General features: G+C 41.1%; 1 protein-coding gene across 3 annotated transcripts in view; it reads right to left on the reverse strand.

Annotated features, from left to right (window-relative positions):
• The window catches only part of kcnip1a (Kv channel interacting protein 1 a), a 49,682-nt gene that overhangs the window by 26,928 nt on the left and 9,846 nt on the right, over positions 1-12,908 (reverse strand). The window contains exon 1 of one of the 3 annotated variants that reach the window (XM_026194571.2): positions 7,520-8,312. The exons of the other annotated variants lie outside the window; for them this stretch is intronic. Coding sequence (XP_026050356.1) covers positions 7,520-7,577 — 58 coding nt within the window. The 5' untranslated portion in view covers positions 7,578-8,312. Of the gene's footprint in view, positions 1-7,519; positions 8,313-12,908 lie in introns of those variants that run through there. 3 annotated transcript variants of the gene reach the window in all.

A 12,908-nucleotide genomic window follows, 5' to 3' on the forward strand; every position in this document is an offset into this window, starting at 1 on the left:
GATTTGTATTTATGTTATTTTAACCCTGAAACAGTTTCATAGTGCACTTCATAATATCTGCACCAATACAAAAACACTTTCTGTAGCGCTTGGTCTGAAAGCGTATGTGCTAAATCTAATTTTGGATTCATTTGCAAAAAAGACGGAACACAAGGCGTTGCCTCTTTGCTCTGTACTTTTTACAAACTAGGCTCAGTGGACAGATTAAGTGCCTGTATTGCTACCAAGTGATGTCTGTTATCCACTGAAACCAGAGCAACTTTGATCTGAATATAAATTCACGTTCTTTTGGCATTAAATGCGACATTGGCAACATTTGCTACTCTCATTATACGAGTGCCATTTCAGCTGTCATATTAATTTAGCTCAAGTGATGTGCATCACTGCTGTCATATCTGTGCATACAGACTGAACCATATAGTCAGGACTAAGTAGCTATCTATATTCATCATCTCCATTTCTCTCATTGGCGCCGGTATTACAAAGGCCTGGAGGCAAGCACAAGGCTGAACGGTCTACAGAGATAAATTGCATGGAAAATATTGTTTATCTTTGAAGAACTATGCAAAGCATTTGCCTGCAAATATTATGCAAATGAATTATCCTTATATATACAGTGTGCTGATTTTTTCTTATATAATATAATGCCTGAATGTGGGTTTAATTTGGAACACCGACAAAGAATCTTCAATTACGGTCACATTTTTTTTTAAAAAGTGGAAAGCATGTTTGCTGCGAATATCTGCACGGCACAAACTTGAATGTAAAGAAATATGGGAGCTGAGGTTCTACGGCAGTATCGCAATCGCATCATTGCGCCTATAAACAACACACAGACACACATGTGCTTTGGGCATGAGATTAAGCAGAAAGCTGTTTTCGTGATGCCATGTGCCTAATAAAGCTCTTTTGCTGTCCTAATTGGCCCTTTTGGTCTACTTCTTTTGATGTCTGGGGATGAGAGAGAGAGGTGGAAACTATAAAGCCCATTAAAGATACAGAGATCCTCTCTTCTCAACCCTTTAGCCCTGCAGCAGATGGAAACGTTGAGCCAAACGCACTTGTTCTCCAGAAGACCCACATGCACAAACGCATTATATTTGCATGTATTCTACCGCCCCGAAACTAAAAGCCAACATGATTAGCAAAACTTCAAACAGCTGGAGTGATCTTAGAGTAGGACAAGGCTGTACTGTGCAAAACTCAGAACACAAAGAGATGCGAGGGTTCGAGAGAGCGAAAGAGGAAGGAACCAAGAGATAAACAGCAAAGCTGGACGAAAAGCCATAGATCAAGAAGGGAACTGTGTTGCGAATACAAAGGGAAGACTTGAAGGGACCAACACATGAAAGACAAAATGAGAAGGTGAAATGAGGTGAAAGTGTGCAAGACAAAGAGAGAGACAGGAAGAGAAAGAAAATTCACTTGACAAAGTGAGCGGGCATAGAGAACTGAAAGCAAAGGCAGAAACAAATGGAGCAAACAGGAACGGGAGATGAATCTGTTTGCAAAGGTGCAGCTTTTGTAGTTTATAACCGCTGGGAAATATTTCATAGGAAAAGAGTAGTTTGTGTACAAGCAATGGATAAATGTCTTTTTTTCCCCAGGTGAAAAAAGACACATACTGATAAATGCCTTAATCCCAGCCTATGGCTATATGAGCCAGTGAGGGCAATGGCTAATAACTCAGCCTTCAAGCTTCCCTTGTGGAACAGCTATGACTTTATGTAGGCCACAGCATTAGTTTGACTTCATTTAGAAACCCACACTGAAAGCAAAAGCACCCACTATAGTTGTGTAGTTTAGCAACTCGTTTTAATTCATTCCAGTCAATTCATCACCACAATATGTGCTGGATAGGACTGTAAATGGACTGCATTTATCTAGCTTTTTAAAACCAAAGTGCTTTACAGAGGGACTTTCATTCCCCATGCACAACACAGTCCTGGCAATGGGGAGCAAGCAAGCTTAATTTCTTTCTCAAGGGTACTTCAAAACAAACAGGAGGGGCTTGGGATCAAACCACCAACCCTGCAATTAATATCTAACCAGTTCTTCTTGTGGATACATGACTGCTGCAGAGCAATGAATTAATTATAGGCTACATTATCGAATGGGGCTTTCACTGCGCATCTCTAAGATAAATGCCAACATTAGTAACCCGTGTCCTCCTGAAAATAAACACAGTTTTGCAACCGGTTTTCCAAGTCAAAGGGTTTCGAGTCTCTTGTGCTTTGAGTCCTAAACTAATTTAATATTACAAATGTCATACTGAATTTTTAAAAATGTAATGGTGAGTATGTGTAGGAAATGATGTGAGTTTTCTGGGTTTTTGTCCACAGCATTATCTAAATGTGATCACTGGAGTTAACATCCGTTGTCACTTGCTGGCATGAACTGGATCCATCAAAAGTGGCAGAAAAATTTAGCTACAAGCAGCGATGAGGGAGCCGAGAAGTTAAGCAGGGTGCAGTCGCCATCGCAAATGAATTATGATAAAAGGGTAATGGGGAGTGCCGATAACAATAAGTCCCACGTCTATATGCCACACTTGGTGTCGACAAATCAAGGTTGCCAAACAGGAAGTGATGCCATTATGACATATTGACATGCCCTCAGTTTCTGTGTGGTGGGACATAGATAAATATAATAGTTTTTTACCCACTTTGCCACATATGGTCATATGGTTTACTGTATACAAGGTCATTGAACTCCAAAGTAATGGGTCCATTATGTTTCAGCTCCATATTTTTAATAATGGAATTTACTAGTGTAGCTTTCTACGATTCACAATTTAAAATAATTCTTGATATCTTATTTTGGGGCTCAGTTCACTTCTGTCTAAAATAAGCACCTCCTCTTTTAAGCCAAAGGTCTTCTGATTGGATGTGCCTTTCCAAACAGGATGTTTGAACAGCAAGTCGGTGGCATTTCTCTTAGTTAGAGCTGTGCATCTGTGATGACCATACTAAAGATATCTGCTCTCACTGACATCATACAGAAGCAAGAGTAGAAAAACATAGTCTGGAACAGACGAATTAAAACAGTCTGAAGCCAGAGTTATGGCTCACAGAGATCATTTGCAAATACACACAGCCATTTATTGTAAAGCTATGCATAGACATGCTAAAGAATAAAGGAAAAACCTAGCAGTCATTAGATTTTGATTAAATATAGTATAGTGTTGGCCAGGCTGTACCATTCTTCTGATCTCCCTTTGACGTCACTATACATTAGCAAGCAATTTTAGAAGGTCAATCTATCAAGCAAAAAAATAAGAGTGCCTTTTCTTGTTGCAGTGCTTTAATTACACCATATTTTTAAACAACCTCGGTGATCAATCTATGCACAAAGTCAGGCATCAATACATGAAACAGTTGCTGAGATGTGTTTGTTAACTTTGGCTCCTGATTTCAAATGGACCTAACAAACCAAAAATCCATGTGATAACATTTGTGGAGTTTGCACTGTAAAAAACATCTTTATCTATTTATTTATTTTTACTTATATGTAAACACCTACTAGGATAAGATTTCTTTTAATTCAGATGAAAACTAAGTGACATATTACTATACTATTATTTATTTAATAAAAATTAAGTTAAAGCAGTGTGTGTGAAAAACTGAGTACACCTATGACTGTACACTGTTGACTGAACCAGAGCTTGTTTAACAACCTTTAGGAGCAATAACTTTTTTTAAACAATTGTTTCTTGTACGACTTCAACAGTCTCTCACATCATTTGAGAGACTGCCAAACATTTTCAATTTTTTCAGCCATTCTTTTGTAGATTTGCTAATAGTCATGTTACATGACCCAATTTGGGCCAAGCCTTAGCTAACGGCCTTACACTTGACAAGGACTTCAACTCAGTGACTGCAAGGTGCTGCAAAACAAGCCCAAATCATCAGCCCTCCAACACCGTGCTTGACAGCTGGTACGAGGTGTTTGTTTTTTCACAAACATTGCACTGTGCATTTTGGCCAAACTCTTCTACTTCAGTTGTATCTGTCCAAAGGATATTGTTCCTGAAATCTTTTGGTTTGCTCAGAAGTAGCTTTGCAAATGTAGGCCATACTACTACGTATGTTTTTTTTTTATTAGAGCAAAGAGGCTTTCTCCTGGCAACCCTTCTAAAGAAGGCATACTTGTTCAGACTTTTTGCAATTGTACCATCATGAATTTTAGCATTTATCACTTTCAATTTCTCTGGGTATTGCACAGTCTGACCTTGGGGTGAATTTGCTGGGATGTCTAGTTTGGAAAGACTAGCACCTACGGATGGAAATTGATAAGAATATAGCGATTACGATTCCATTATCAATATCACTTATTGATTCGATTCCTTATCGATTCTCACCAGCTTCGCTTTGAGAGTCACCACTATGACCATCACCATCTGGTCAGATGTTTGCGCCTGTTGGAGGTATTTCCCCTCTTTGTTGTGATCGGTCTTAGGGTCATTAGTCAAATAAGTAATTATTATACAGGACACTTTTGTTTAAAGTAATGCATTCGAGTTTTTAATTGCTCCTTCTACTACTCGTTACATTACTTTCATGTCATTCTGTAAAATGACCTGAAATGCATTGTCTCACAATTACAGTTTCACAATATAAAGCTCTGGCTAATGTCTTACACACCAACACAAATCCCTGTCCTAATGAGGACACACATATAATCTTCATCTTATATTACACAAAGCCTCTCAGTAGAACAAAAAGTTAACAGCACAAAGAAAAGATGAAAACCAGCACGAGGAGACTTTTAAGTGATCGTCATAGTGATTCTATTAAAGAAAGCTAGAAACTGGCTGGAGTCTGACTGCTCATCAGTTTGTTACCTGTTGAAATTCAGGGTCTGGCTGCTGGGCTGGGGTCGGCATTCACTCAGCTTTCACTCTGGGTTCTTGGCTAGCTTAGCATTAGCATGCTATCTGTGCAGATGCTTGCAAAGAGCAAAGTTGCGTTAGCAGCATAATGAAGCTGTTTCTGTCCTTGATGCAGTTAGCACTTTACCATTACACTTGTTTTTATGGGCAAAAAAATACTAAATAAAATAAAATAATAGTAATGTCCATATCCACGCTGTAGACTGTGTCACTGTTTTCCTCCTCCACACACAAACTGAAATCTTGTAGTGCAAGAACTGATAAGTGAGATTGATAGGAAGGCAGACTAACAATTCCAATAGAACTAGACTACTGGGAACCAGTTCTTAATTCCCATCCCTACTGGCGTCTGTCTTAAATGTTTTCCACTTGTAAGTAGTCTTTCCTCATTGTAGAAAGATGGACTTTAACTTTGTTTGGAAATGGCCTTATAACCTTTCCCAGATTGATGGGCAGCAGCAATTGCTTCTCTCAGATTATTGCTGATATCTTTCCTTCTTGGTATTGTGTTAACACACACCTGAATGCACCAGACCTGTGCACTGCTTTTATAGATGTGATCAAACTTGGTAATGATCAGTTAATCAAGAACATTTGGTTGGCATTGCCGAACAGCTGAGTTTTGACTTTGTTGTTGTTAAACATATAATAAGACCAGATAAGGGTCAGATTTTCCTGATATGAAAACCTTAAAACTGAAAGATGGTGTCCTTTCTTTTTAACATAACTGCATCTTTATCTTTGGCTTGTTTTTGGCGTTTGAGAGCTCAAGATACAGATGTAAGATCGAGGTTCTGTTCCCAGTCAGTGGGGCAGACTTTGCAGCTTTTTAGTCTATGGTTCAAGGGGCTAATACAGTCTTCCTGGTCCTCCAAAATAATACAAAATAAAGATAAAATTACTAGTTCATAACATTATTCCCCTCAGTCAGCAATGGCAACGGTTAATACTAAGAGAAGTGAGTTGCTGAAAAGTATTGTTTCTGATTTTGTCCTGTCAATTTAACAGCTTCCTTAAATCCACATCTATAATTTTCATCTAAAGTTTGAATCCTCAGCTAGTTAACTTTAAGTCCTTCTCAGCTGGCCATTGCCTCATGTTGAGTTGTGATCAAGGGTGGGTCAACCTTCCATGCAAAATGAATCCTGGCCTGCTTTCATTAGGGCACTTTTTTTTTTATCACTGCAGCAGATGGCGAAACACACACGTTCAGTGACACACACATTGCAGCCCCCTGAGAAGCAACCTCGCCTCCTCTCTCAACTTTTCTCAATTTTTTCTCTCCCACTTTTACTCATCTATCACTTCCGCCTCACACCCTAACAGTGGAAACTTCAAAGTGGCTGCTATTTAGAGGTTACCCTACATCCTGGTTGCTTTGTAAGCATTGTTGCCTTCCCTAACGAGTAAATGGGCTGCGTTTGAAATGGAAGTAGCTACCACGAACACAAAGTATCTGACACGCATGTTCATACTGTGGACTGCAGAAAACAACCAACCTAAAAATGTGCCTTGAGTATCTCTTTAGCACATATCGACTGAGAGCTGTTTCCACGCAGGAAAATGAGGTGCAGGTCAGGCACTGAAATAAACAACCCACGCAGCATGCTATATATGTTTGTATTTCAGGAGCCCATTTATGGGGTCTCTAAGGACTTTTCTCAGCTCTTCTTTGTCTGACTGCACTGTTGGACAGGGAAAACACTGAGAATATAGAGCTGGAAGGCATTTTCCTGAGGGACATTCACAGCATATAATTTACATCATTTACATCACCTCCGGTGTTTTTTTTCTTTCTTTTGTCACAGCATATGCAACATGCAGACAGTTTTGCATGATCTCACTCCAGTTAATGATCCAATTAGAGATTTCTGAATTTTATCCCTCTGTTTTCCTCGTCGAGATGTGATTTGGCTCCCGATTTTCCAACCTCTGCTGTGTGTATTTGAGATGCAGCGCTGTGTCTGTCAGCGATAGCCATCAAGGTTTAAGGTCAACAGATGCAGGACAGACCACGGCCAAAAGCTGATGGATTACAACGCTTTGATTTACGGCACAATACCACAGCCACCACACACACAAAATGCACGATTCTTCACACACGCCTACATTTTCAGCAGTCAATTAGGTGCATAAATATTTTCTGTGGACAAAGAATACACATACATACTGGGTACAGCATGCATGTGTCAAGTGTCAGCACCTGTCAAACAGTAGCGTGGCAGGAAAGAGAGTGGGCTGGTTTGGAAAGCAGACAGGGGTAAATACCATCACCTATTATAGACATGCCCAATGGCACAGTTGCGCGCACACATGCACACACACGGACACATGTATATTGTTAAATCCACAGTTCAAACAGAGGACAGGTGGCCTGGAGCACTCTAAAGCAACAGTGAATAACAATTTCTCTTTTTTATACAACTTCTTATTGCAGCTTACAGCACATTCATCTTAATACCATAATGCACTTCTTGTGCCATATTCACCACTCTGAGCAAACATATATGACTCCATCACTAAAGCACAATGACGCAACATGATGGATGCTGCTCACAGTAACATGCAAATCCTCACATTCAGGATTCAAACGTGTTCAGTGTGTGCATTTCAAATACAAATTCTTACCTTTGTGGTAGGACACTTGCTTGGATTGCATGGAAAAGGTTCCCATCACAAGACCCATGTTGACTTCTGGCTGCTGGAAGATTGTGCGTGCTGGCGTAAGTGAGTGTGTTTATGAGCGCGCGCTGGTCTGCCTGCCTATGATCAAGGTGTGCTAGTAAGTATGCGTACAGTAGGTGAGCGTAAATTTGTGATTAAGTTAGTCCATCAGCCAGCTGTATGTGTAGAAGTACAGATATCACTTCTCATGCTGCCTCACACCCACACAGCTCTGCCGCTTCTGCTCGAGGGTGTGTGTGAGAGAGAGAGTGTGAGTGAGAGGAGAGAGAGTGGGAGAGACAGAGAGAGAGTATGCGTGTGTGTGTGTTTCTATGTATGCGTGTGTAAATGAAATAAGCGGCACACATCCACTCTCAGGCTGCCTTTGTCTACCCTGCCACTGAAGCTGTCTATTTTACATCCCTTCTATCTCTTTGTCCACCAGTCCCCAGTCACCAGACTGTCATCCCATCAATTCCTCTGTGCCTCTTCATGTATCTGCCTCTATGTCTCTGCTTCTCCCTGCTCCCGTTTTCTCTCCCATTCGTCTGAGTCGCTCCGTGTCTTTGTCTGTCTGGTGGGGAATGGGGAATTGCACACTGTTGCACAGGAAAAGGCAGAGACAGAGACGGGAGAGATGGGGCAAGAGAGGAGGACAAAACTCAAGAGAGGGCAAGCGAGAGGAGGAAGAAGAGATGAGGAAATTAGGAGAAGAAAGAGGAGAGGGTGAGGAGAAGAGGAAGAGGAGACAGAGACAAATCAGGAGGATTCACAAACGGCAGGGGAGGCAAAGTGAGGAGGCGAGAGGGTGGGAGGGGAAGACCGTGAAAGAAAGAGATGGAGTGAGATGAGGAGTGCAAGAGGTGAGGGGAGATAAGGGAGGAATAGACTGATCCGTGCCCCCCTTTGCTATTCAGCAGGCAAACAGTCTGAGTGTGGAGAGTGCATTCGCTGCTTTATCTCTACATGCACAAGTGTGGCAGGTGGTGTGTGTGTGTGTGTGTGTATGCGATTGTGTGCGTGTAATTATTCTGCTCGCGGGTGGGTCATGGACAAAACCCTCTACGTGTGGCACAGCTACGTCCTCAGAAACGCTGCCTCGCATTTGTCAGCGACTGCATCGACATGCTGTATCAGACATGTTTTTGTGCTCAAGTCTCCTGATGAACTCATCAACTACACACACACACGCACACACAGAGGCCACACACCATCTACAACAATACACCCAGGAGAGCGATGCCAGTCTGCAACACAGTTCAACTCATACATGCACTCCTTACTCCCATCAGTCACGCTTAACCCCTTGGTGCCCTCTGTGTTACACCGGTTGTTCAGATTGGCAGGCTGCGCTGATGCCACTGATGGCAGCCCTTATTGAAATTCCTCACATGGCTTTAGTTAAGAAAACAATTTACAGCTGAGCCATCGCTGTGGTTGAGCTGAGGCCATCAAGGCCAATGATAAAGTCATTAGGGCATGGCATTCATTAAAGGCTAGCTGCAGTAGCCTGTATGCTCAGGATCAATGCAGAGTAAAATAAGAGAGGGAAGAAGGCAGTGCAAGAGACTGAGAAAAAGAAAATTAAGAACAGGGTAGTGAAAGGTGGATAGACAAAGAAAGTGAGAAAAATGAGCACTGCAGGGCAGGAGTATGTGTGTGCGTGAGTGAGTGCGTTCAATGGTGAGAGACATTTTTTGGGTATGCAAGAGCTCACACCTCCCCTATCCCTTTTCTATCTCTGCAGAAAGGAGGAGATCATACGTGATTCTCTTATCAAAATCAAACACTAAAGAGGAAAAAACATTTTGCACATGCGTGCACGCATACGCACAAACGCTGACAAACACTCAGTGCTTACAGCAAGTAAGAGCGGCAATAAATCAACACAGAGAAGCAGGTCTTTGAGTACACACTACAGCAATGACACAAAGACATGCTGATTAAATTCTGAAAGCCCGGCTGAATAGGCGAGATAAGGGAGCGTGATTTGGTGTAGTGATGATGTTTAACTTCAGTGAAGGGGTTACATACACATCCATCAATAGAGAGAAAAGCCTTCGGTTGATCAAACACTTTGAAAACCCAGTGGATAAACTGAAAAAGCTCACAGGGGGAACGCTGAAAAACGTGTTGTTTTGATCAGTCTCTGCAAAGCTGACATTTTCCAAATACCAAGTTTTCAAACAACACAGGCTGAAGAAAACAAGCTGCAATTACAGAATAGAATAGAAAGTCAATTCTTAACCTTGAAAATAGCTGAAAAACCTTGGGCAAAAGCCCCTCAAGCCTAAAGAAGATGATACTTTTTAGTCTGTAAAGACCTCCAAAGCAGTTACTCAGTGGATCTTGTCGTGCTCTCTGTTGTGTGCCTTTTACTTGTTTTTATATATATTTATTTTGATTGTATATAGTTCTCCTGTTTGTTATTTATTCCTGCTGTCTTACTTTTCGTATTTTATTCCAGAACAGTTAGTGTGGAACACCCACAAGACATGTATAATCAAAATAAAGGACTATTCTATTCTATTGTATTCTATTCTATTCTATTCTATAGCAGTGAGAATGGTTTGTCCTCTGGAAAAAAAAGCCTGAACAAAAGTTTCTCAAAAATCTTTGAATTCCAAAACCCAGAAACAGTGAGAACATCTGCACAGGAAAAGCTGCAGCATCAATCACTTCTCCAATGACGCAAACGCCTCCATGTACATGTTCAACTCAGCTCAGTTAGAACTTAAAGAGTTATGACTCCTGTCTGTTGGAAACAAAGACAATATTGCACTGTTTCGGAACAGTCCACAGATGGGAGATGGATCATCAAACTGCTGGACTTGCCTGCCGCTGGCTTCCTTTTTGTAGCAACCAGCAGCAACTATAAGCCATCTGTACCCAGCAATATTTTCAGTGCTATTATAAAATAGTATATTTTTTTCTACATTGTCCTTTGAAATCAGTTTGGAAAGCTCCAATGAAAGTGCATAAGTGTCAGAGGGTCTGGGCAAATCTTGTGTTTATTTTCAGGTTGTTTTGAGTGTGGAGGTTTGATTTTTAAACCTCAGAACACCAACACTAAGTGTTGCCTTCATTCAGTCACACTGGAGTAAAACTAGGACAGACATCTCCATGCAGCCAGGAAAAATTAGTGGTTTCCCAGTGATTGCATTGAGTTTTTTTGCATTTGGAGATTGATTGGAAGTAGTTGAGGTGACTAAACTTGGCAGTCAAAAACTTAGCATGCAGCAGTCTCAATTCGTGGGTAACAACTGGCAATTGCAAGGTGACGGTAGAGGTCGCCTGGTGAAAGCCAACCTGTCTCCAAGCAATTGTGGTCCAACTTGGACCACTATGAGCACTCTCACACAGATTAGCAAAGGTCTGCATATAACTGAAGCCTGATTTGATGTGATGTGACTTTGTAGGGACTTGACTCAATAAGATTGTTCAACTACTCATCTCAAGTAACTAAGTGGCTGTGTTTTGTTGATATTCCTATGTAAAAGCAAGGTTGCTAAGGACCTATGTCATTTTGCAGTCATGTCACCATCGTGCAGCACTTTAAATGAAGAAAGTGAAGAAATACTGGGCTCAGACAGCATCAGCCGATTGTGAACAGCTGCCCAAAAGAGGTCATGACATCGATTGGACAGGGGTTAAAGTCATCAACCAGGCGTCAGCACGTTAAATGGTGGCAGAAAAATAATGACATTTACTTTCACAGTCAGAGTGGTCGCTGTCACAGTTATTGTAACCACTTGACAGTTATTCCTGAGGCAATGCGATGACAATTGTACATCTACCATTTCTCAATACGACAGTAGCATCGTGGAAAATGAAACAAAAAAAAAATACAATGTTTGTTTTGGAGAATGAGAAAAGAGTTTCAGATCCATCAATTATATATGACTGCCTCCAGAAACTACAAAAACAGCTCTCTGATTTTACATAGGTAGAATTAAAGTCTGGTTATGTTAAGCACAAAATATTTCTTGTTTAGGGAGGCACACAGACTGGGTTAACATTGTGTTATTCTTGGGGACCGATTTGTAGTCATGTGAAAAAGGAATAATTAGTCTGTTCAGGTAGGGAACAATTATCACTATGATTAAACTGGTTACACAAAGCTGTCTGTCTTAAGGTAATGATGCTGCTGTCATTCATGTAAATTAACTCGGGTAAAAATCACTGCAAGGCCAAGAAAAAATTCAGCTAAGGGAAATGGGTAAGAACGTTCCCCTGGACTGGAGGTGTAGTTTCTGGATAAACTGAATGGTCAGTTTTTTCCATGAGTGGAATTTTTTTTCATCCCTGATGGTGCAAGCATATTCCAAGATGACAGTGCCAGATTTCATAGCAATCAAATAATCAAAGAGTGGTTCACAGAGCATGAGACATCATTTTCACACATGGGTTCACCACCGCAGAGTCCAGATCTCAACCCCACTGAGCATCTTTGGGATGTGCTGGACTTTGATGATTCTCTGACCATCCATACGAGAGCTTGGCAAAAAAAAAAGTGTTGTGACAATGCATAAGCTTATTAAAAGATGACATGAATAATTCATGCAATCATCCTTTAATGATCAGCTGACCTGATCATTAAAGGATTTCTTTAAGAAATGGAGCTACTGTAAATCATCACCTTTGTTTAAATACTTTAAACAATAACAAACACGGATTAACTGAGCCATTAGCTTTCTAGTCATTTTAATACAGTGAAACTAAAATAGCACTCTAGACTGTTTAGTTGCAGTCCAGTAACAGTAACGGCAACAGGTTCATCACATTAGGCCGAGTGCCAAACCCTTCCAAGACATTAGCTTGACATCGTGTGTGCTGCTACTCAGTCCTGTCCAGCCTTCATTGGATCGTTCTGAGTGCCAGCCAACCCTTCTCTCATCATTTATTAACCATTACACAACAGACCTTTTATGGGATTGAGACGGCAGCCTGGGTGAATGAATGGAGGCAAAGGAAAAGTACATGGGGTTAGACTGTGGAGTTGAAAGGTAGAAAGCGTTTGACAGCATACAGACGGTGTTGACAAGCACAGAAAGTGGTGAACAGGCAGTGAATAATAAATTGGCTGGTTAGCTGCTGTCCGGTCTTATTAGATGAAGGCTGAATGGAATCTGTCATAGTGATAACCGCACAGAGGAGAAGAGATTAGGGCAGAGAGAGAGGGAAATGCAGAGGGAAGGAAAGAGTATAGGAAGTGGCAAGAAGACAGCAAGACAAACAGGAGCAGATATTCTGAAGACCAGATGGGAGTAATTCTAGGAGGGAGGGCCGAAGGGGTGTAGGTGAGGAGGAAAAGAAGGAGAGCTACAGACAGAACAGTTAGATGCAGTATTAG

Source organism: Astatotilapia calliptera, chromosome 2, assembly GCF_964374335.1.
Source record: "Astatotilapia calliptera chromosome 2, fAstCal68.1, whole genome shotgun sequence".
NCBI classification, from domain to species: domain Eukaryota; kingdom Metazoa; phylum Chordata; class Actinopteri; order Cichliformes; family Cichlidae; genus Astatotilapia; species Astatotilapia calliptera.